At 48.2% G+C, this 24543-nt stretch overlaps 1 protein-coding gene across 4 annotated transcripts in view; it reads left to right on the top strand.

Moving 5' to 3' along the window:
• The window catches only part of KDM1B (lysine demethylase 1B), a 631262-nt gene that overhangs the window by 433793 nt on the left and 172926 nt on the right, over positions 1 to 24543 (top strand). For all 4 annotated transcript variants that reach the window (XM_078687981.1, XM_078687979.1, XM_078687980.1 and 1 more), the window contains one exon: positions 13479 to 13610. In XM_078687981.1, coding sequence (XP_078544107.1) covers positions 13479 to 13610 — 132 coding nt within the window. The remainder of the gene's footprint in view (positions 1 to 13478; positions 13611 to 24543) is intronic.

Consider the following 24543-nt stretch of genomic DNA (forward strand, 5'->3'; position numbering starts at 1 on the left):
GAAACCGACCCCTAATACCACCTGATGCAGCCTGCCAAGTTTGGAGGACGGGGGACGGCGAGAACGGGCGGAACAGCGGAGGGGTGCTGAGGCCGGCTGTGCCTCGCGGGCCGTTAATCTGCAGCGCCGGAGCGCCTGGTGAGTCTTCTTGGCGGCCTCTGCGTTGCCCCCCTCGGCCCTGGGGTCGCTGTTGTGCTCTCCCGGGTCCGCTGCTTGGCCCCGGTTGTCTCCGTTGGTGGAGGTGCGGCCCCTCGGTACGCGACCGGCTCTTGCGGCCTGGTCCGGCCTTGGGAGCCGGGGCCTCGATTTTTGGAGGCTGCCTGGGACGTGTGGCGGCGGGCGGGGGGAGCGGGCGGCGGGCTCCGGGGTTGGGGGGTGAGTGACGGGGGGTGCGACTGGCGGGCTCTTAGGCGCTCTCTGGACGGCCACGCATCGCTGCACTCGGTGGGGGCGCGCCACCTTTGCCCTCACCGTTAACGTGCACCCCATACCCGCGCCTGTCCCCCTGCAGGCCCAGAAACTGCACGCTCTCCTGTTCTCCTGCTGCTACGACTGGCCACGATTGTCAAACGCCTGTGCACATTTACACGTCCGGCGCTGGCTGCATGACCTATGTGACTTTTGCCCATTTTTGCTGCTGATGCCTCGATGGCCTGAATACCTGGTCCCCCTGCTACGCCACCGTTTGTTTCCTGTCTCGGCGGAGGCCTGGTCCTGCCGGCTGCTACTGAGTGATCGCCACGGCCATCTACTGGCCCTACTTACTACGCAGAGCCTCTAACGCTTTGGCTCCAGCCGGGTTAATACCCCGACGACCTGCGAGACTCTGCCTTGGCGTCTCTGAGGCCCCTGCGGTGCGGCACAGCCCTAGTGCGGGGAGGTAGCGGGAGCCCCTGTTCCATTGGTCCCGACCTGACCGCCTTGCTGTCGGGGGGCCCTGTGTCTGTGCTTGACGCTCTAGCTGGTCGCAGTTGTCTTTGAGTCCTGCGGTACTGGTGACCTACCCGCCATTATTTCCAACATGGTAAAGAAAGATGTTACCCAGAAGAAGCTTTCCTTCGGCACAGCGTCCCTCCGTGCGGCTGCGGTTTCGCCTGCAACTGAGGCGGACACCGGGGGCCAGGCGACGGCGAAGGACACCGCTGGTATGGTCGCTGAGATGATGGGTGAGATGCGGGCTGGATTCAAGGCCTTGGACTCTCGCTTCGATACCCTCGAAAAGAAAATGGCGGACATGGGCGCGACGATTCAACTGCACGATAGGCGCCTGGACTTGGCGGAATCCAGAGTTTCCGACATCGAAGATGGAGCTGCGTCGACGCTGAAAAGACTGGAACGCGTGGAAAAGATCCTTAAAGACGTCGCAATTAAGAACGAGGATTTAGAAGCGCGCAGTAGGCGCAATAATATCCGAATAATTGGTGTGGCGGAGACGACAGCAACCGGACGATTTGACACTTTTGTGGAACATCTCCTAATCGAACTATTTGGTCGAGACACGTTCACGGCTGGCTTCGTAGTGGAGCGCGCACATAGATCACTGGGGCCCCGGCCTAATCCAGGGCTGCCGCCCCGACCCATTATAGCCAGGGTCATGAACTTCAGAGACAGAGACGCGGCGCTGAAGGCTGCCAGAGAGGCGGGCGAGGTTAGGTGGCAAGGTGACGTGCTTTCTTTCTACCCGGACTTCACAATCATGGTCCAAGATGCGCGCCGTAAGTACACTAGTGTCAAGGCTGCTTTGCGCAAACTGGGGTTACGTTATGGAATGCTGTACCCTGCCAGGCTCAGAGTGGACGTGGATGGCAGGTTTCGCATTTTTGATTCCCCGGCGGAGGCACAGGAGTTTTGTCGAGCCTACAAAAACAGAGGGTCGCCTCGAACTCCCCCACACACAGACTCTCAGACTAGTGCTGACCTTTTTGCTGAAAGCGGTCAGGGTTGACTTGTTTCCACACCATCTTTTCCATGACAGGCCATTTATTTCAGTATTGTGCATCTACAGATGTTGTTATTTTTCTGCAGTGCTTTCCATAATTGCTGAGGATTGAATGTTGCCCCGATTGCGGTTGTCGCATGGCGGAGCGTTGCCAACCCCCATGGCACGAGCCGTACTGTACTTTTCTCTTAATTTGTCTTTATTTTTCAGGTACGATTTTGGACAACTGTTTTTGTCTGTTGCTCTTGGTTTTCTTCTTAGGGGTGGGAAGAGCCTCCTGGGGCTTAAGGAGTGGCTGGGTGGTGGGTGGTTGGGAAGGGTTGTTTTATGCTCTGGTTATACTGGTTGTGCAATTGCACTGTTTTTCTACGTGAATGATGCCTGTTTTGCGGGAGGGAGACGGCGGGTCTGCACACACATGTTTTATTGTGATTCCTACGGGTTTGAATGGCTAAGATAGGGCAGCAGTCTGGTCCTTCCAGACTTACCTTCATGTCTTGGAATGTCCGGGGTTTGAATGATACGAGGAAAAGACGGCAGGTTCTAAACTACGCAGCGCGACACGGGGTGGATGTATTGTTTCTGCAGGAAACACACCTGGTGAGGGCTGACTCTTCCTCCTTTGCAAAAGGCTGGGGCATGCACAGATTTTTCTCTAGCTATAGCAGATACGCAAGGGGGGTGGCGCTCTTGATACATAGGCGCGTCCCATTTGTGCACTCAGACAGTATATTTGATGTGGATGACAGATATGTCGTAGTTACAGGGATACTTCTTGGCTTCAAGATCACCTTTGTTGGAATATACGGCCCCAACTCAGATTCCCCTGCCTTCTTCCAAAATCTCCAGGATGTTCTGCTACGCTTGGACACCGATATGTTGGTACTGGGGGGCGACTTTAACCTGTTGATGGACCCTACCAGGGACAGCACCTCCTCTTCCCCAGATTGTAAACCCCGTTCGCATGCTGTGGCGGATATGTGCGCGCACTACCCACTCATTGACATTGAGGCCCGTTTACACTCCAACACACCCGCCTATACCCACCACTCGGGATATCACAACACTAGCACCAGAATCGACTATTGGCTCCTTTCCCCAGGGGTGGCCGGGTGGGTGAGGGACCATTCGACACTCCCACGAACGCTGTCTGATCACTCTCCCATTGTGCTGACCCTACTGATCCCCAGGTTGGGAGGATATGAGAAACAATGGCGCTTTCCTGGCAAGGCGTTATCTGATCCGGTCTTCAAAGAAGACATTCGTACTGCGATAGAGGAGTATTTTGAGTTCAACGAGGGCACGGTGGACACTTGGGCTACATTGTGGGAGGGATTCAAGGCCACTATTAGAGGGGTTTGCATCAATAAACATGTGGGGGCTTTGCGCGAGATCCGGGCCTCCCTGACCCATATCGAGACTGAACTTGCTACGCTAGACATGGGCACGCTCACGGATGCGGACGGCAGGGTGGAGGCGAAAAGGCTAGAGCTGCTGCAAGAGTTCAGGGACACTGCAGACAGGGAACTGACATATCTCTGCACACAACACTCAGCTAGACAATACGGTGAGGGTGACAGGCCTGGCAAACTCTTGGCCCAATTGCTCCGTCCTCCCCGCCAGGCTTCATACATCTCTGACGTGGTAGATGAATTAGGTGTTCGTCATCAGACCACCCCCGCCATTTGCGATGCCTTCCTCTCCTACTACAAGGACTTGTACACCTCCACTCTGACGGCTGACTGTCGCGACCCAGGCCCCTATATCAACGAGATCTCTATGGTGTTCCTGGAAAAACATATGCAGGAATTTCTGGCGATGCCTATCGATCCAGACTGCGTTGTGGAAGCCATTGATGCATTAAAGGGCTCCTCGGCGCCGGGTCTGGATGGCTTTTCGGCCGACTTCTATAAGGAGTACAAGGAGGAACTGGTCCCTCGCCTGATCGAGGTGTATGCGGAGGCACTCGATACGGGGGTTCTGCCACCCACGCTGCGGGAGGCAGTCATCATTCTACTTCCTAAACCAGGCCGAGACCCCACGAGCTGTGGATCCTACAGACCCCTTTCCCTACTCAATCTGGACTATAAGATTTTGGCGAAAGTCCTTGCAACTCGACTGTCGTTACTTATGGAATCTATCATTTCGCCAGCCCAGTCCGGATTCGTCCCCCATAGATCCACCTCCTTTAATCTACGGACGCTGTTTTCTGTACTTCACAGAATTGACCCAGGTACTCCGGCGGCTGCGGTGTTTTTGGATGCCGAGAAGGCATTTGACTCCCTGGAATGGTCGTTTTTATTATCAGTCATGAACCGGATGGGCATGCCATCACTGTTTGTCTCCACGGTCGAGCTGCTTTATACCGCCTCTAGGGCGCGACTGCGCCTTAACGGCACGCTCTCTGATAGCTTCCCTCTTTCCCGGGGCACCAGGCAGGGATGCCCCCTGTCCCCCCTACTGTATATTCTGGCCATGGATCCCTTGGTGCGACACTTTCAGGAGCGCCACTTGCACCGCGGGCTCCAGTTTCGGACGGGTCCGTTACTTATCTCCCTCTACGCAGATGATATCATTCTATATGTCAGGTCTCCGGAGACCAACCTGGCGCCCTTGCTGCTTGAGGTGACACGCTTTGGGAAATACTCCGGCCTTCGTATTAATTGGCACAAATCTGATATCTTTCCACTCACCCCCTCCACTGCCCGCTGGGAATGTCCGTTCCCGCTTGAGTGGAATACTGATTCGGTGAAATATCTGGGTATCCACATTCATCTAGATACGGTATCCATGATACGTCTAAATTACGGCCAGGCGTTAGACTTTCTAGAGGATAATATAGCGCGTTGGATTCGCCTCCCTCTCTCGATGGCTGGCCGTATCGCCATAATCAAAATGATTATACTTCCCCGTTTTCTATATTTATTTAATAACTTGCCGATCCCGCTCACTCAAATCTTCTTTATCCAACTACGCTCTCTGTTGTTGCGGTTAGTGTGGGGGGACAAGAACCCGCGAGTCTCGTGGCGAATCCTGACGCTGCCTTATGAGAGAGGTGGCTTTGGAGTGCCAGACTTTTATATTTATTACCTGGTCGCGCAATGCGCCTATGCGCATCCTTGGTTCCATCCGGACGCTCGGATCCCATATCTGAGGCCTGAAGCAGACCTAGTACTGCCGCTTGCCCTCAATTCGATATTGCCCAAAGGCTTACCCCGAGACCCGCTCGACATACAAACTGTGTCCACCACATCGTGGGCTTGGTTGCAATTGCGTAAACTGCTCCAGCTAGACGTGTTGTACTCTCCGGCTCTTCCACTACCTAACCCACACTGGCTCCCCATCACCGCGGAGGCAGTGGTCCGCAAAACGTTGTCCAAATTCCAGCTCGCCACGATAGGAGCTCTATTCCTAGACGGACATGTTTTTTCGGTGTCCGAGGACCCGCGATTCACGGACCGGACGTTTATGGATTCCTTTGTCCTGACCAGGGTGAGATCCATGCTTAGAGCTCAGTTTTCCTCGTTCCCACTACCGCCAGATGACATGGCAGCGCTGACTTTCCTACTCCAGTCACAAACGGGAGCTCACATGGTTTCCAGGCTGTATGGACTCTGTGTGGAGGCCCTTCCTGCTTCGGATGCGAGGGTTCGTGCGGCCTGGGAAGCTTATCTGGGTGGTCCTATCACGGACGACCAATGGACTGCCTGTTGCCGCGTCACTAAAGAGGTATCAGTCAACAGTAGGCATAAGCTACTACATTTTAAATTTTTGAGGCGCCTATACTTCACGCCAGCGCTGGCCCACAGAATTGACCCGGCCAGACCTCATCACTGCCCTAAATGCACGGCTCCACATGCCGATTTCGCACACCTCACATGGACTTGTCCAAAACTACACACCTACTGGCTACAGGTACACCGCATCTTGGGCGACATTTTAGAATGCGAACTGCAACACAGGCCGGAGATTGCACTGCTTGGGTATGTCGCTGAGTTCCCCCGCGCCACGCGTAAGCTTGCTGCCATAGGTTTCTTGCTGGCAAAACGGGAAATTGCTTTACTCTGGGGGTCCAGACGAATCCCCGATTCCAAGAAGTGGCTGCGCAGCCTTGCCCAATGCAATACCAATAGTGTGGAATACTCCACGCAGGTCCCAACTGCCTCACGCCCGATCGACATCTGGGGCCCATATCGACAGTATGTTAGCAAGATCACGCGGGATACCCTATCCCAAGCTGCTAGTTCTATTGTCCCGGAAGGGGTGGGCTAGGTGGTTTTGGTGAGACAGTCGTGCGCTGCCTATAGCGTTCTAAAGGACTTAGCATCTACACACTATTGGAGAGGGGTATGCGTGAGCTGCTGATTTTAGTGTATATGCTGGTTGGGGCCAGGAGGTTTCCCTCCCCCGTTTCCTTGCATGTTTTGCCCCGATTGGAAGGGTTGCTTTACCCAAGTCTTTTCATTTGTCGTTCTATCTACCCTCGTATGCCTATGCCACTGCTGATGCCATCTTGCTCGTAATTGCTGTGTTGCTTGCCGCTCTCTCTGTCACGAAGGCTCATTCGTTTTTGTTATGTTTGAAACAGGTTATGTCTCTTTGCATCAACTTTCCACATGTGCTATTCTCCTTACGATCTGGAAAACGGAAAATAAGACTCTAGACTGTGTTACAATGCTTGTAATATTATTGGTTTAGTCCTCCACTTACTAACTTTGTATAATGACCATTTATGTTTTCATTGTGAGCAGTTTACTGTGTGATTGTATGCTTGCACGAACCAATCTGATGCTAATAAAGAGATAAAAAAAAAAAAAAAGTTTGGGGTTGCGGTCCGTTAACACCGCGTGCCTCTTGGGCCGTTATACCCACTCTCTGTGGGACACGGTCGCGAACGTGCTGCCACAATGTCCAGAGGAGGCCCGGACTAAACTCGCCCAAGCCCTTGCGGAGGGTCGAGATGTGGCACGGTACTCCATCTGATGTGGGCTGGATACAACGGACTCGCTGGGTAGAGCGATGGCAACGACGGTGGCGATTCGTCGCCACGCCTGGCTGAGGTCCGCAAACTTTTCGGCTGATGTCCAAAACATCCTTATGGACATGCTATTTGATGGCCGTCGCCTCTTTGGCGACAAGGCAGACAGTGCGCTTGAGCGCTTTAAGGACTCCAGGGCTACGGCCAAGTCCTTGGGCCTGTCGGCCCCACGCCAGCAATCTGCTGCCTTTCGCTCCTTTCGTGGCCAAGGAAGGGGGGCCCCCACACGTCCTGCCAGCCACAGGCCGCAGACTAGCATCCTGCACGGTGGCGGACGTGGTAACCGCCGTGGCGGTGCCCGGGGACAACGGCGAGGCCAGTCCAAATCGACCCCCGCAGCATCCGCCTCAAAGCCCTCCTAGTCCGAGCTTTCAGGCCCACGTGACGCCAGTGGGGGGGCAGGGTTTGTCATCACCTCCTCCACTGGCACAACATCACATCGGACAGGTGGGTGCTGCAAATCGTCCGAAGGGGCTACTCCCTCCCCTTCGAGGCGACCCCTCCAGCCATGCCACCGCAGTACCACCGCATGCCGGGGGATCACTTGAATCTTCTGCGAGAGGAAGTTACGGCCCTCTTGACCAAGGGGGCCATTGAGCACGTTCCTGGGCCAGAAGTAGGGTGTGGTTGTTACTCCCACTACTTTCTGGTTCCCAAGAAGGGCAAAGGGGGCGTACGCCCTATCTTGGACCTGCTGAACGTCAACGGCTTCCTCCGGAACGAGAGGTTCAAGATGCTGACTGGCTCAGGTCTTAGCTACCCTGGACCCGGGAGACTGGATGGTAGCGTTGGACTTGCAGGATGCCTCTTTCCACATCCCTGTCCTGCCGGCCCACCGGCGCTACCTGCGGTTCACGGTAGGCCATGAGAACTTTCAGTTTACCGTGCTCCCCTTCGGCCTTACCAGTGCCCCACGGGTGTTCACGAAAGGGATGGCGGTGGTCGCAGCTCATCCGCGCAGGTTAGGGGTTTCAGTCTTCCCCTACCTCGACAACTGGTTGTTGAAGGCGGGCTCGCCCCAGACAGTCGTCAGCCACCTCCAGATTACGGCCGACCTCCTGCAACTGCTGGGGTTCTCCATCAATGTGCCGAAGTCACACCTGTTTCCCTCTTAGAAGCTCCTCTTCATCGGAGCGGTTCTAGACTCGGCGCAGTTTCGGGTTTATCCTCCCGAACAGCTTTGGTATATTTAGGCTCTGATTCCGATCTTTCAGCCTTTATCCCAAATCTCGGTCAGGTTGACGCTGCGGCTTCTGGGGCTGATGGCCTCCTGCATCCTTCTGGTGCATCACGCCAGGTGGCGGATGCGAGCTTTGCAGTGGGACCTGAAGTTTCAGTGGGCCCAGCATCAGGGCAACTTGTCCGACCATGTCCTGATCTCAGAGGGCACTGCCAGACAGTTGCAGTGGTGGGCCAAGGACCGCGATTGGGTCAGCGGCAGATCCCTCTCCCTACCCCAACCTGGAGCACGTAGTTGGGATGGACGCGTCCCTCCAGAGCTGGGGAGGCCACATGGGAGAGGCGAGATCAGAGACCTCTGGTCTCCGGCGGAGTCCCAGCTCCATATCAACCTTCTGGAGCTGCGGGCGATCCGGCTTGCACTGAAGGCATTCCTCCCCTCTGTCCGGGGGAGTGTAGTGCAGGTGTTCACGGACAACACCACCGCCATGTGGTACTGCATCAAACAGGGCGGGGTGGGGTCGTGGACCCTATGCCAGGAGGCTTTGCGCCTCAGGCAGTGGCTGGAACATCAGGGCGTGACCTTGGTGGTTCAACACCTGGCAGGTTCCCTGAACGCCAGGGCTGACAAACTCAGCCGTCGGTGCATGATGGATCACGAATGGCGTCTGAACTCGGACATGGTGCAAGGCCTCTTTCAGCAGTGGGGAGAGCCTAGGTTAGATTTATTCGCCACAGAAGAAAACGCGCAATGTCATCAGTTCTCCGCGTTGGAATTTCCAAGGCGGCACTTGCTCGGAGATGCTTTTCGTCGCGAGTGGAGTTGCGGTCTGTTGTACGCCTTTCCGCCTATACCACTTCTGCCCAGAGTGCTGAAGAAGATCAGGCGCAACCGGGCCCAAGTCATCCTTGTGGCTCCGGACTGGGCACAGAGGTTCTGGTATCCCGAGCTACTCAGCATGTCTGTCGATCCCCCGATTCGTCTGCCCCTTCAGGAGAACCTTCTGTCGCAGCAGCCGGGGACCTGTCCAGTCTCCACTTTAAAGCGTGGAGATTGAGCGGCGGCAGTTGAGGCCATTTGACTTGCCTCCTGAAGTCTGTAATGTCATTCTGGCAACCAGGCGTCCCTCCACAAAATCGGTATACGCCTGCAGGTGGAACAAATTTGTGGCATGGTGCACAGCAAAGGCTGTGGAACTTCTTTCTACCCCTCTTTCAGAGATTCTCCTCTTTCTTCTTTCTCTTGCCCAGCAGGGCTCTGCTCTTGGCACTCTGAAGGGCTACCTCTCGGCCATTTCCGCCTTCTTAAGGCTACCTGATCAGCCCTCTTTGTTCAAGTCCCCGGTTGTAAATAGGTTTTTGCAGAGCATCACTCATATGTTTCCTCCAGTTCCTTTCGTGATGCCTCGGTGGGACTTGAACCTTGTTCTAACTTTTCTGATGTGCGCTCCCTTTGAGCCACTTCATAACTGTCCTCTTTGCCTCCTTACTCTGAAGACCGCTTTCCTGGTTGCCATCACCTCTGCCAAGAGAGTGAGTGAGCTCCAGTCCCTTTCTTCTAAGCGTCCTTTCCTTTCAGTCCATCCGGACAAAGTTGTGTTGCAGATGCGACCCTCTTCCCTGCCCAAGGTAGTCACAGCCTTCCACATCAGGCAGTCCATCACTTTGCCCACTTTCTTTCCGCCTCCGCATCCCTCGAAAGAGGAAGAGAGGCTCCACCGTCTGGACCCAAAGCATGCGCTCTCATTCTATTTGGATCGCACACGCCAGTTCCGGGCGGATGACCAACTTTTTGTTGGTTACGTGGGAGCTAAGAAGGGACGGGCGGTGCACAAACGAACCATTTCTCCATGGGTCGTCTTGTGCATCAAGGCTTGTTACTCTTTGGCTCGAAAGGAGCCTCCTGTGGGGCTTCGTGCCCATTCCACACGGGCCACGGTGGCTACTACTGCCCTGGGCCGGGGAGTTCCCTTGAAGGACATCTGTCAGGCAGCTACGTGGGCCTCGCCGCACACGTTCGCAAGACACTATTGCCTGGACAGCCAAGTCCGGAGAGATGGCTTTTTCGTCCGTTCCGTTCTCCAGGACTTTCTGGTGTGAGCATTGGTTTGCAGACCCACCACCGGGGTTGGTATTGCTGAGGTATCTATTCTAAGGTAAGGAATCTAATACTAACCTGTTTCTTTCAGATGCACAAGTTACTTACCTTCGGTAGCGATATATCTGTAAGAAACAATAGTTCGTATTAGATTCCTTACCGCCCCACCCATCCTCCCTGTTCTGCGAACCGATATCTAGGGTTAAGGTCATCCCCTTTCAGGGCCCTAGTTTCATGGCACCAGTGTTGGTTTTTATCACGGCTCTGCGTTTCAGGCGCAGAAAAGCTGTGTATAAGAACGGACGTCAGCGCGCGAGGGCGGCGTCTAAGTACTCCGGCGACGTCATCCCGACGCCGAGGACGGACGCGGAGCCGCAGACGACGCCTACCGACGTGCAAGGGTACTGCTACACAAAAGTTTCCGGATCCAGTCTGACGCCTGGGGATATTCTAAGGTAAGGAATCTAATACTAACTACTGTTTCTTACAGATATATTGTTACCAAAGGTAAGTAACTTGTGCAACAGGGTGTCCTTTTAGCTAGCCAGAGACCAGGAAGTGCCAGACTTGTGTGTCATAATTGATGAGCTATTCATTAAAGGGAGAATTTCTACTTATAAGGAAAAGCTACACCACTGGACCTTCTTGTATACTTGGGTGCACTACATTGGTAAACTCATACCTTCCCTCGAAAGGAGTTTGGCAGCCTGCTAGGTGGGTCTTTTGAAGGAGCAGTTTGTCTAGTGAGTAATGTTTAGCACTCTTACGGACAGTCACTCTCTTCATTGCTCCATAAAGACAATTCACGTATCATGATAGGCGGGGTCCTACCTATACGTCTGGACTGTGAGCTATTTATGTAAGAGGGGAATCACAGAAAGAGACTTCGATAGAGTCCAGTAGTGCAAGTGCTATCCAGGAAATGTCTGCCTGATGGTGCAAAAAGAAGCAACAAGGAATAGTGAAGTTTGCAATACAAAGCTCTCAAACTCCCTCCATTCAATACTTCCTGATTGAAGCATCTGCCACCCACCCTTGGAGCTCGCTGTGGAACTCAGAACGTTGAAGAACCTAGAGCACAATCCTTGTCTCTCCTACAAAAAATAATACAGCAAGAAAACTCATGAAAAACAATTATCATAGGGAGTCTTTGCCATTTGGGAAACCAAATGCCCACTGAACCTAACCATTTTGTTCTTCTATTTTGTCATTGAGCTCTTTCGACAACGATGGGGGTATTGTCAAAAGTCATCACTAAGTTTGTCAGTACTCTTTAACATGAGTGCTCGGTATGAAAACACATGAAAGCACATATTAAGACCATTCTGCTTCTTTTGTTCCAGTCAACAAACCAGAATTATGTGATCAAGTCTAAATCTATTTAAATCTAAGACAAAAACTGTTCTACATATTTACTAGTATAACTCAATGACAGTACAATAGCCAATGCTTGTTTTCAGCGCTTTTCCAAGATAGTAACAAATAAAATGAAAAACCTAAATCAGTTCTATAACATAGGTTACATCCATGTTAATGAAGTAATTCTTTTATTTATTTAAAAAAGTCAGATCTCACATATAACAAGTTTTGTATACACATTATGTGTTCAATTTTGCCAAAGTATAATCCAAAAACAAAAACTAAAAGCCAGTAACTCAATCTATCCTATATAGTTTATCACAGCTGTATCCATACCGTCTTTGTGAAGACTTATAATATGATTGAATGGCTTTGTCTGTCTCATTTACCTGCTCTTTATGTGGATGGGTTTCCTCCCCCGTCTTTTGTTTGTCCGCCCCCTAAAACATTCCTTCTTTAACCTACTTTAGTGTGGCTAACTTGTATCTTTCCACTTCTGACGTCATGGAATTTCTTTTTTTTTCTCCGTATTTCATTTAATATTTAGCATTCCATGTGAGTGCAGATCTTTCTCCCTCCTATTTGAGCAGCTTCTCTTCCCAAACCTCCCCACCCTGTCTCTTAACTGACACCCTCCGTTCGAGTATTGAGGTTGGAGATGCGCTTAACTCCACTTCAACACGCCAGATGGTGGACTTCATGATACTTGTGATGTCGTTCTGCAGCACATTCCTGTGTCTTTTACTGAGGCCAGAGATGTGCTTGGCTCCCCTGTGGGACGCCAGATGCCCAGTGGCGGGATTCATGATTCCCTTCGTGTTGTCCCTGGGCACTTTCTTATGCCTCTCGGCTCTCCCTTTACCCATTCTACTCTCCAGTCTTTTTCCCTCTCCTGCCACCCCTCTACATGCTTGCCTCTACCACTCTATGCATCCTGCTGCTATTGGCTTTGCCAGTGTTGAACTTTTTTTTAATGCCCCAGCATTGGCAAAGCCTGTAGTGGTGATATAAGCCATCTTGGATATTTATTTCGTAATCTTTCAAAAGGGCTACCACATTGTGTGACGTAATTTGAATTGATTACCCAGTTCTTGTGCATTACTGGGATACTGCCCGGAAGCCCTAATTGCTGTTGGACCCTCAGAAATGTTCTTGAATCCTGTTTCTATTTTTGGCTACTGTCCACTTAGCATGGCGAAAGAAATCACTTACGTTAGTTGAAAGTGACTAAAGAGAATTTGTTTTGTTGTTTCTGGCCTGGGAAGATGAGGCATTACGTTTATTTGGGCCTCAGACTTAATGAATGGTATGCAGATTTACATGTTTGCTTTTTTAATTGACTTTTACTCCAGTGCTTGAGCTCATATGTAAAAGTTTAGCACCCAGGTCTGTTTTCTGTTTCTAATGAGGGTTGACTCTAGAACCCAAGAAAAGTATTGTTGTTTCAACGAAATTGTCTGTGAAAATCTGGGATTATATATGGAAATGAGTTAAGTGTCATGTTTCGTATCTAATTTTACTGATAAAAATGGTTTATTTTCTAAGATCTTTTAAAAAAATATTAAAATTATACTCTGACTTTGTCAAATTTTCTTAACTGCTGAGAAAGGAGCAGTTGACATAACATTTATATTTGTATGTTATGTCTGTGCCTATTTTTTCATGACCCACGAAGAACTGCAGACCACTTTGTAACATTATTATGATGGTTGACAGTCCTTTTTACAAAAGTAGAAATGCTTCTTCCTGCATCTTAAATCTCTTATGTAATCCAAATCGACTACATGTATTAAAGTATTAGATTGTCTTTTAATATGTGTGGAACATGTTGCAGCAGTTAAAATTGTTTTGTTTTGGGTTGACAGGTGTCTGGTTGTTCTTGGGACCACAATGAATTTTTTGCTCAGTTTGTGGGAGATCACACACTTTTGACTGCAGGGTATTCTGCCATAATGGATAAACTGGCGGAAGGCCTGGATATTCGGCTAAAGTGCCCGGTGAGTCCTGACTAATTGTCGACTATCTGTATAAAACATTATATAATTTTTATTAAACTGTGTTTTGTTAAGTTACCTAGTATTTGTATAGGTTGCAGCTACCACAATTGTGGCATTCAAAACTATACAGAGCAATCAGACCTGATGGTTGAAAGAATCCTGAGTACTCCCTTTAGTTACCAACAGAGCTCGTAGAAAAAAAAACAAGCTCCAGGCCATCAGATAAAAGCATAGTGAACGCCACTTCCCATACATTAGATTTCTACTGCACACCGTATGTGAAGGTAGTTCTCCTGATCTCTTTTTGCTGCACTTCAGCTAAGTCTATCTGTTTCGTGCATTTCAAAAAAACATCTTTTTCACATCCTAGAAAAGCCTTCTATTTGCAGTTAGTTGTTTTAGGAGTGTGGACAGGCCATATCTGATTATTCAGAAAATACTCTTTTCAGTTCTTAAGGATTGTGTGGGGAGCTGGGACTACAAACCTTTGGATTACAATACAACAGTGTGAATGCTTGTAGTGCATGAGCCACTTTAGTGGTCTGATGATCTGTGATGACCCTCGATCACCACCATTGTGTACTGATTTTAGTGTGCTATGTTACTTTAGCCTTAATGTAGGATGGTCTTGCATTAGAATAATCTTGCCAAAGAATAGAAGGTATGGGATGTCGAGGTGCAGTGTTGTTGGTGATGGTGCACACATGTGCTCCATAGTGGATACTGAGGGATTAAGTGCATAGTGTTATTTGAGTTAGGTGAATTATGACTTTAGCCTATTGGCTTTGACGTGGTCTAATATTATTCTGCTTTCCAAGTAGTAGAGGCCTATGCTTGAGCAACTCCATATTCTAAACTGCAGCCATCTTCTGAGCCTCTGTAGGTGAGAGGTGATATTTGAGATTACATGTGTTGTTCACCGGCAGTGAACCAGAGCAGACCAGTTCTTATCAGGAGGAATGTGCCTTCTTCGCATTGGCGCCATAACAAAAGCTTGGCCAGCTGCTGTTGGGTGCTTGGTGTGGAAAAGTACAGGAATCTTGTGAGAAAGGTAGGCGGGTTCTTCCAGAAGCTTCGATAGAGGATAGAGTTCTATATTAGAGAAAGAGATTTTCTGAGAGGCAGAGAGAATCAGAAAGCTTCTGAGATGCTGAGAGATGCTGAGATGCTGAGCTGCTGAGCTGAGATGCTGGTCTGGTGTTTTGGCGGTCTGATGATACATCGCGTTGCAGACGTGCAGACGTGTTTGTGCAACAGAGAGTCCGGAACCAACCAGTGAGGGAAAGAGAGACGGACCCTTCTTCAGATGACAAGATGCCTAAGATTATGGTGAGGTGTTCTATGTATATCTAACTTTATCTAACTATGCTTTTATTTTCAGGCTCTATGTATATCTATGTGCTGATGATTGACTGTGATGTTTCTTTCTTTTGTCATCCTATTATCATGTAATAAAGAAACCCTAGAGCATATCATTTGTTTGCATTCCTTGTGAGGGAAGGTTGAGACCCTTTTTTACCAAGTACTTACAGAGGGATGGGCGATTTCCCTCTAATGGGTAATTGTTGATACGGAAGGGAAAGTGCCTCCCATCAGGGATGTCTAAATTACATTGCCAGGAGGAGCATGCGTTGTTTACCCTCTCGGAAAGGGAGGTGTTGTGACTTGTTGTTATTTGCGAGCTCCTCAGCAATGGTCTTATATGTTGTCAGTGTTTATTCCTTTCTTGGGTAAGTATTGTGAAATGTGGTGTCTTTCTGGAACTGAGAAAGGATGTGGTAAGTAATGACCTGGTGACTGACAGAAGCACCAAAACATACGGAGAAGTTTGTCATTACAATGCTTAAGGCTAGCATTACACCAGCAGAAACAGTGTGGGATAATCCCAGTCCCCTTATCAGACCCTCCAGGATATAGCGGCATGGATTAGCAAATTTAGCGGCACAAAAATGGAAATTTAGCGGCACAAATATGGAAATTTAGCTGCAATTTTGCGGCATTTTATGTGGCCATTTTTCCTACAACAAACACAGATATCTTCGTTTTTTTAGTTATTTAACAACATGAAGCTATGTATAATTGGTTTCTTTACAATGTAGACACTTTGGGGCAGATTTACAAGCCCCTTGCGCTGCTTTTACGCCGCCGTTGCGTCACTTTTGTGACGCAGCGGCAGTGCAAAAGATGCACCATGGTGCAGGGTATTTACTACGTGATGCATCTCCCAGATGCGTCACGTTGCAAAGCCCTGCGCCAGAAGAGGCGTACCATTGCAGGTCAGTTTGTGTCTTGCAATAGCCTTAGAGCTTGGTGCCACTGTACCTGCTGCACTAATGATGGCTATACCTATCCATCCCTTCATCCATCCCTTCATCCATCCCCTCATCCATCCTTTCACTCATCTCCATTATCCATCCACCCTTTCACCCTATCCATCTGTACACTTATCCATCCACTCTTCATCCGATCCATCCATTCACTCATCCATTCAGCCATTTATCCTTTCACCAATCCAGCCATCCTTTCACTTACTAATCCTTCCACCCATCCACTATTTTAGTCATCCATCCATCCTCCCTTTCTCTCTCCATCGACCCTTTCACTTAGCCATCCTTCCTTCCATCCATCCTTTCACCCACCCATCATCCATCCATCCATCCTTCCCCTCATCATCCATCCTTCCCCTCATCACCCATCCATCCTTTTCCCTCATCATCCATCCATCCTTTTCCCTCATCTTCCATCCATCCATCTACCCACCCACTCTTCATCCATCCATCCTTCCCCTCATCATCCATCCATCCTTCCCCTCATCATCCATTCATCCTTTCACCCACCCCCTCATCATCATTTGAAGAACCGAGGTTTGCTTACAATTTAGTGACAGTAATTACGCTCTGTGAAGAGAACCACGTGCTGCCTCGGTGTAATCAGGGGTGTAATCTGGCCGAGTCTCGGATGTTTGGGGCCCTGGGTAGAAATGGAATGTGTGAGCCCCCCTTCCATCCATCCATTCATTCATTCCTCCTTCCGTCCTACCTCTCATCTTCTCTTCCTTATCTCTTTTCTCGTTTCCTTCCCTTCCATTTTCTTCCCCTTTTTTCTTTTCTCTCCATATCTACCCATCTTTTGTCCCTCATCCTTACTTCCTCTCCTACCTCTCTCTCTCATGTTGACTTTTTTTCCCCCTGTCTGTATTTTCCCCAATTACCATCATGTCTCCTACTCTGTTTCCTTTGCTGTGCATGTCAGTCCACCTCCCACCCTCGTCAATCAAGCCTGGCGACCCTATCAGTATTATTTATGAGCAGTTAGTCAGCAGCCCAGCAGGCAGAAGAGGCCCATAAACAACTAATTCACTATTTAGGGGGACTCAGTTCACCAGCCAATTAGGCGGAGTGGCGGCCCTCACTTAAGCTGTTTAAGTGGGGGGTTCATTACAGCAGTGATGGGTGATTGGTTGCTGTCATGGCGAGGATGGATGACGGTGCTCGAAGGTTTGCAGGTATTATCGTCCAGTTCTGGAAGGGGGAAGCAGAGCCGACCCTGATGGAACTCGATGAAAGACCAGTAAGTTCACACGGATCTCTGCAGCAGGCTCTGTGAAGAGAACCACGTGCTGCCTCGGTGTAATCAGGGGTGTAATCTGGCCGAGTCTCGGATGTTTGGGGCCCTGGGTAGAAATGGAATGTGTGAGCCCCCCTCTAAATAGCAGAGACATGACACATTCAGGGCTGTTTGCATGTGAATAGATGTCTCTGCTCCTGAACGTGCAGCCCCTCCCTCTCAGTCACCTTCGAAGCACCTCTTAACAGGTCATCAAGGGCTGGAGGTGTGAGGGTTGCCATCCCGCTGTGCCTCTCCAATGCTGCTGATAAAGCAGACCCCCCACGATATAGCGAAAAATGCCGCGATTTCTACAAAAATGCCGATTTCGCTGGCATTTTTGTAAAAATCGCGGCATTTTTTTAAAGTGCCGATTTCGCGGCAAATCGCGAAATCGCGATATCCTGGAGGGTCTGCCTTATATACCTCCATGAAAAAAATGTTGGCCAGAGATTTTTATTTTCATTTTTGATTTGTGTTTTTGGGTCATTAGAGATGTAATTTAGCTTGGGTAGACATTGCTGATCTGGGCCGAATTTTTCTGGACGTCCTTTTGAAAAATGGCGGATGTGTTGCAGTGAAGATGTAATGTTTCAGGAACCATGAGGCCTATATATTTCATATTAGTGTCAAAACTTAGGTTTTGGGAGTCAAGTAGTTTAATAGAGACAGAAAATAACTCCTCAAAGCAACCCTTCCCCCATTTTCCAAAATGGCGGCTATAATAGACGAAGAAGAGACATATATAGAAGTGAAACAAATAATGATTTTTAATCTTTTTATGTATACACTAAACAATGTTTATGATCTGAATACCCCCAAAAAAATGTTTATCACTCCTGTTTTAGTTACATTGTCATAGTTCACGTTATTTGTTTCAGCAATCGCGCATGGTAAATATGCAGAATGTTGAACATTTGAGAAGAGCATGTCGACAGGGACATCTTTTTGTAGCACAGGTTTTGCAAGTACATGTATGTGTAAGTTCTGCGGGTAGAGGCTTTAGAAGTTTCATACATTTTAACATCCCGTCACTATATTCCCACCCAAGTTCACACAGATCTTTCTCTAAATATGTGTGATCCAAAACATTTACACAACTTCTGATCAAGTAGAACTCTTTTTTTATGTGTCCACGCACAGAATATGATGTTGGTGGAAAGTCACCTAGCGGGACTGATCTCTTGAACTTACTGTACCGAAGTTCAACAAATGTATGACAGTCACAACTCCTTTTCCACACGTGCACAAGGTATTTTTCTACATCTTTAAAGTCACATTTTTCTTCTGTCTCAGCAAATCCTATTAAAAACGTTATAGGTTCAGCAGTTAAAGCTCCAAGCTTTGCTCCAATTTTGCTCAGTGTCATCATCCTTAAGAATAAGTGCCTTGATAAGAACACTGCTACCCAAACAAATGATGGACGGAATGCTGAATAAATCATACATTCACCCCCAGTCATGAGATCTGGGTTAAATCCATTGCTCTTTTGTTCACCATACCACCCAAGTTTAGACCCAGCCATATGCAAATCTGTCTTGACCCTGTGCCTCATGGGAACAGTCCAGACCAAACTGCCAAGCCAGGTCCTCTTTGGACCGGAAACAAGCCTCCTGGGACCGGTTTCTGGGTATTACCCTTCATTAGCCAGGCTAGCTGGAATCCAGTGGCACAGTGAGCAAGGAACCCACAACTGGGCATACCCATCCCACTTAGGGTGAAAAGTGCTACGCAAACAAATGATGGACGGAATGCTGAATAAATCATACATTCACCCAGAGTCAAGAGATCTGGGTTAAATCCATTGTTCTTTTGCTCACCATGCCACCCCAGTTTAGACCCAGCCATAGGCAAATCAGTCTTGACCCTGTGCCTCAGGGGGACAGTCCAGACCGAACTGCCAAGCCAGGTCCTCCCTGGACCTGAAACCAGCATCCTGGGACCGGTTTCTGGGTATTACCCTTCCTCTCCTCGGGTCAACTTTCTTGTACAGAATATGAAGCAGGATTTAGTGTCTATTCTCGCCTGTTCCATAACTTATCCAGAACTCTGACAATCCTTGACTTATGAACTTTGCAACAAATCTGTGTAGCACAATAATAATATCTGTGTCCATTTTACAGTAAAATTACTCGATTGGAACCATTTCAAAAGCCCACTCAACATGTGGCACAATACGAAGGTCAGCTTCCTCCTATTTGCTATTAAGTTTTTGAACAGTGTGGCCCATACCTTTGACTATATCTCTGCAGGCACCAACTCCTTATTGACCATCATTCCACTTGTAATAATTGGAAATTCAGTGTTCCCTAAAGCATCAGCAATGATTTTGTAAGTTAACATCTCCAAGTTCATCTTGTTCGAATTTGATGATCAGAATTTATCAAGTTGCACAGGTATGGGTGTCAAATTTTTGTTGCAGTCAAGGTCAATTGTTCCGCTTATAGACGTTCATCTGATTCTCTCACATTCTTTAACAGATATTTCAAGACAACTGTCAAAGACAATCTGCAGTTCTTGCAAGGTGCACCCTGACTTTGATATCTGTAGAACAGTCTGAACGACTTCTGCAAAGTTTTGCATGGATGAAATCTTGACCATTTGCAATTGTGACATATAGTACACAACAACAGAAGTTTTCAATGAGGACACCTTTTCGAATTGAAATTCTTCAGAATAAAGTTTTTTTTCGAGCTCTTGTACAAGTTTGTGCTTCACTGGTTTGGATGCAGCATCTCTATCAAATAATGCGTTTGTTTGGAGAAGATCATGCGACAGAATGTCCTTGATAAATTCACCCCTTTATTTTTCTACATCCATCTTTCCATGTGCTTGTGAAAGTTGTTTTTTTGTAACCTGTATTGTAGTTGCTGGTTGGACGAAAGTCTCACTATGGCAATTAAAGCGTGGAAGTTTAGCTTTAGTGATTATGTCAAATAGCTTTTTCTCTTTAAATACAAATCTCTCCTGCTTCAGTTCTGCGTATAGTTTCGATCCATGTTCCAGGACATCTAGTAGGCGTGTCTTTGTATTGTTTTCTATGTATTTCTTGGTCACAAAGTTGTGTAGTCACACAAGCTCAGTCATTTCAAAGGGGTTTCCTTGCTGCTGCATGAAATGAAGAAGGCTGTCAACATGTTCATTAAAACATCCCCCCTCTCTTTCCCACAAGTTCGTGGTGAGGAACATTTTCACGATGGTCCATTAATTTCGAATTTGTTATTTCTCTGTAAACATTGCAAATAGAAAAGACTTCATGGTAAAAAAGCTACCATTGAGCAAGATATTCACTTTTATGCGTCTGACCAACAATTCCCTTGGAGCTTTTCTGTGATCTCTGGATTGTCTGTTCCAGTTTCATAGCTGGATGAATTTTTTGTAGTGGTGTGGTTTTTCCACCTCTAGCTTCTTCACTCTTTTAGAATACAATGACCAATATCTCAGATCGTTTTTGCAATCAAATTAGCGAAACACAGTAATCCGTGACTCCTCAGTCTTCACGTGCAGCGCCCAATACCCTTCTTAACCAGCATGTACCAAGTTTTTCACAATAGTTATCATGTGTAAAACATTTTCCTAGTACTTGCAAAGTTCTAATTTTTCTTCATATTCCGTGGAAAATTCTACAGACTTGGATTTCTGCTATTGAACATTGTCTGGCTTTGCTTTATGTCTTTTGAATGAAGTACATCCTGTGCCTTGTTTACTTCTGAGATGAGATATGCAAAACCTTATTTCTCATTCTTGTTCCAGAAATCTTTCCAATGCAATGTTTCTATAGCCTCAGATATAATGAGCATACCTTGTAACGACCGAACATTATGAGTACCGCTCAATACTGACTAGGCAGTTTTGTGTGCATCGTCTATGCGACGTCCACTGAGATAACTTCCTGCACACCGCTACACAACGTTTGTCATGTGGAAAATGCCCATCATTTGATAAACATCATCAAATTCTACTGGATTGCTCATGTCAGCTTCAATACGGAAAACCCCTTCATCGCAGAAAATTGACAGGCTAGGCTGGTCTTCAAGCAGAGCACACACATTCTGTGTCGGACGTCGACCAGTATTCAGGCAGAAACCAGACTCCTCAGAAGTGTAGACAGCGTCACTCCCCTTCCCCAAGACAGACCCTCCTCCGTGATACAGAAACACAAGAGGATGGCTACTATCCTAGGAAAAGAGAGAGACCAAAACCATAGGTCTAAATGGGATCCGGGGAGAGAACCAAACGTCAATGTGACACAGGTCCCTGCAGAAGGTAGAAAGACAAGAGACACAAAAGAATTAAATAACATGCAATCCTGTAAGTCTTATCAATTGCTTACTAGTCACTATAGGAGGAATATGCTGTCACGCTCTTACCTGACCTTTGTGATAAATGAACTCATAAGGTTTTCAAGTAGCACCAACAACAAAAGGATATAAACCAAGCAGGAGTCTATAGGTCTCGCTCAAAGAAGAAATAAACTGTAAGGCAACGGAGTCCCAGAAAGGTTTCCTTTTCCCTTATTGCTCCAGGGACGGTATCCAGTGAGAAAGTTCCAAACAGATAAGGATTGTCTGAGTGCGTCAGGAAAGAACACGACCACACGTTCTCCAGAGTTCACTATGCACTATTGTTTGTTGTAGAAACGCTACCTCGCGTTCCCGCAAAAATAATAATGTGGCCAAGGATTATAGAAACACTTCCTCGCATTTCCAAAGGATAGAAGTAACGGTAAACAAAAAGTACAGCAGCGTCCTCGCGCTACAAAAATCCAAGAACTCGAAACACAGTTTGTTTCGTGTAAGCGCTCCCGTGCGCGACACGAAGCTCCAGGTCAAGGGTCACTGAAGTGACGGGGGATTGGATCGGGAGAGTGGGGAGAGGTCAGGAAGTCCAGGCTCATCAAAGGTTAGTAACCTGCTCTCTTTCCATGCGGCGCAAATGCCGCGAGTAAAAAAGAAATAGTGAAGCGTTCAGGAGTTGAGGGAAAGGCAGGGAGGAATCGTCCAGATACTCGATCTCGGAAACCAGAGCAGATCCAAGGTCCAAACACGGAACACGCCTATGGATTGAAGCGAGGAAAACCAAGCGCCGCCATCTTGGTGGGGGAGGTATAAGAGCCTCCTCTCATCGTCTGATTGGCCCATAGACACCCAGTGTCTCTCATTACTAGATCGCCCCACCAGGGCATTCTGGGAGATGTAGTGCAAGTAGCGCGGTACAGCATATTCCTACCTGTAGTCGCCCTCATGATAGAGGAAAGGGGATCTACGGCCTTCGTATCCTAACATTCTGGACATTTTTTGGAGCTGTGAATACTGTTGAGTAGTTTGTGACACGATTGGTATAAAACCCAACCTTCTACAGTGGTACAGTATTCTGGGAGATCAGAGCATGAATCCGGCCCACGAAGGAACTGACTTTTCTTCATCCTTCGGTCTGCATCAAATAAGCGATACGATAAATTCAGTTAAATCAGCCTTGCGTGGCAGCCTTGCGTGGCAGAGTGGGCTAAAGAACGGTGATGGATTAAACCCAGATCTTTTGACTGGGTGTGAGTGTTTGATTGGTTCAGATGATCCGTCCATCACCACCCCCTTTTGTACCGCTTTTGGCCGTCATAAGTGTGGCAGGGTATGCTCAGACGTGAGTCCCTTGCTCACTTTGCCACTGGATTCAAGCAAGCCGGGCTGAAGACGGCTGTAATGTCAGAAACCGGTTCTCAGAAGCTTGTTTCCGGTCCAGGGAAGGCATGGCTTGGCAGTTCGGGCTGGACTGTTCCCATGAGGCACAGGGTCCTACTGATTTGCATATAGCCATGTCTGAACTGGGGTGGCAGAGTGGGCTAAAGAACGGTGATGGATTAAACCCAGATCTTTTGACTGGGCGTGAGTGTTTGATTGGTTCAGATGCTCCGTCCATCACCACCCCCTTTTGTACCGCTTTTGGCAGCCATAAGTGTGGCAGGGTATGCTCAGACGTGAGTCCCTTGCTCACTTTGCCACTGGATTCAAGCAAGCCGGGCTGAAGACGGCTGTAATGCCAGAAACTGGTCCTCGGAAGCTTGTTTCCGGTCCAGTGAAGCCATGGCTTGGCAGTTCGGGCTGGACTGTTCCCATGAGGCACAGGGTCAGACTGATTTGCATATAGCCATATCTGAACTGGGGTGGCAGAGTGGGCTAAAGAACGGTGATGGATTCAACCCAGATCTTTTGACTGGGTGTGAGTGTTTGATTGGTTCAGATGCTCCGTCCATCACCACCCCCTTTTGTACCGCTTTTGGCCGCCATAAGTGTGGCAGGGTATGCTCAGACGTGAGTCCCTTGCTCACTTTGCCACTGGATTCAAGCAGGCCGGGCTGAAGACGGCTGTAATGCCAGAAACCGGTCCTCGGAAGCTTGTTTCCGGTCCAGGGAAGGCATGGCTTGGCAGTTCGGGCTGGACTGTTCCCATGAGGCACAGGGTCAGACTGATTTGCATATAGCCATGTCTGAACTGGGGTGGCAGAGTGGGCTAAAGAACGGTGATGGATTCAACCCAGATCTTTTGACTGGGTGTGAGTGTTTGATTGGTTCAGATGCTCCGTCCATCACCACCCCCTTTTGTACCGCTTGCGGACCGCAGCAACAGGTAGAAGAAGGTCCATGTCCTCAGCCACTTTGAAACTTACTGGGATGTTTTGATGGCTTGTAGTGATTTTGCACACGCTGGCAAGGTAGTTCTGTTATAAGTTTTGCCGTTTCATATGGTTATGCCTACAGCTGACACAGCTTGTTTTCCAGAAGCTATTTCATTAGGACAGTCTTGAAAAAGCACCATGACAGTATCATGTGTGCTGGATGTTCCTGACGAAGAAGAGTTGTCTTCAAAATCAAAGTTATCAAGAGCATCAAATGTAAATCCTTTCCTGGTGAAGTGACTTGGAAGTGGTGTGCTGTCGGATTCACATAATTTTACAGCATGAGCTCCTAACAAGTTCCTGCTCCTTACTATGCCATTATAACTTGTTGATACACCAATTATATTAATTGAAGTGATTATCTCTCTGCTTTGCACTTGTCATAGATTGTGTCAGCAGTTATCATGTTTAGCAGAATTTTCTTTTTGTTGTGATGTAATTCTTAAAATATGATTTGGAAAGAGAGTACATTTGCACAGCATAAGCCTGTCGGTTCATGGGATTGTCTTCCACATCTTCGCTTATATCTACAAAACCATCATCAATGTTGGCGGCTTTTGTTCGAACTCAAGAGCTTTCATTTGTAACAGTTTTACTTTGCTGATATTAAACAATGATGTAAAAATTGTTAAGATAACATCAGAAATCCGTGTT

Source organism: Lissotriton helveticus, chromosome 4_1 (genome assembly GCF_964261635.1).
Source record: "Lissotriton helveticus chromosome 4_1, aLisHel1.1, whole genome shotgun sequence".
Classification (NCBI taxonomy): domain Eukaryota; kingdom Metazoa; phylum Chordata; class Amphibia; order Caudata; family Salamandridae; genus Lissotriton; species Lissotriton helveticus.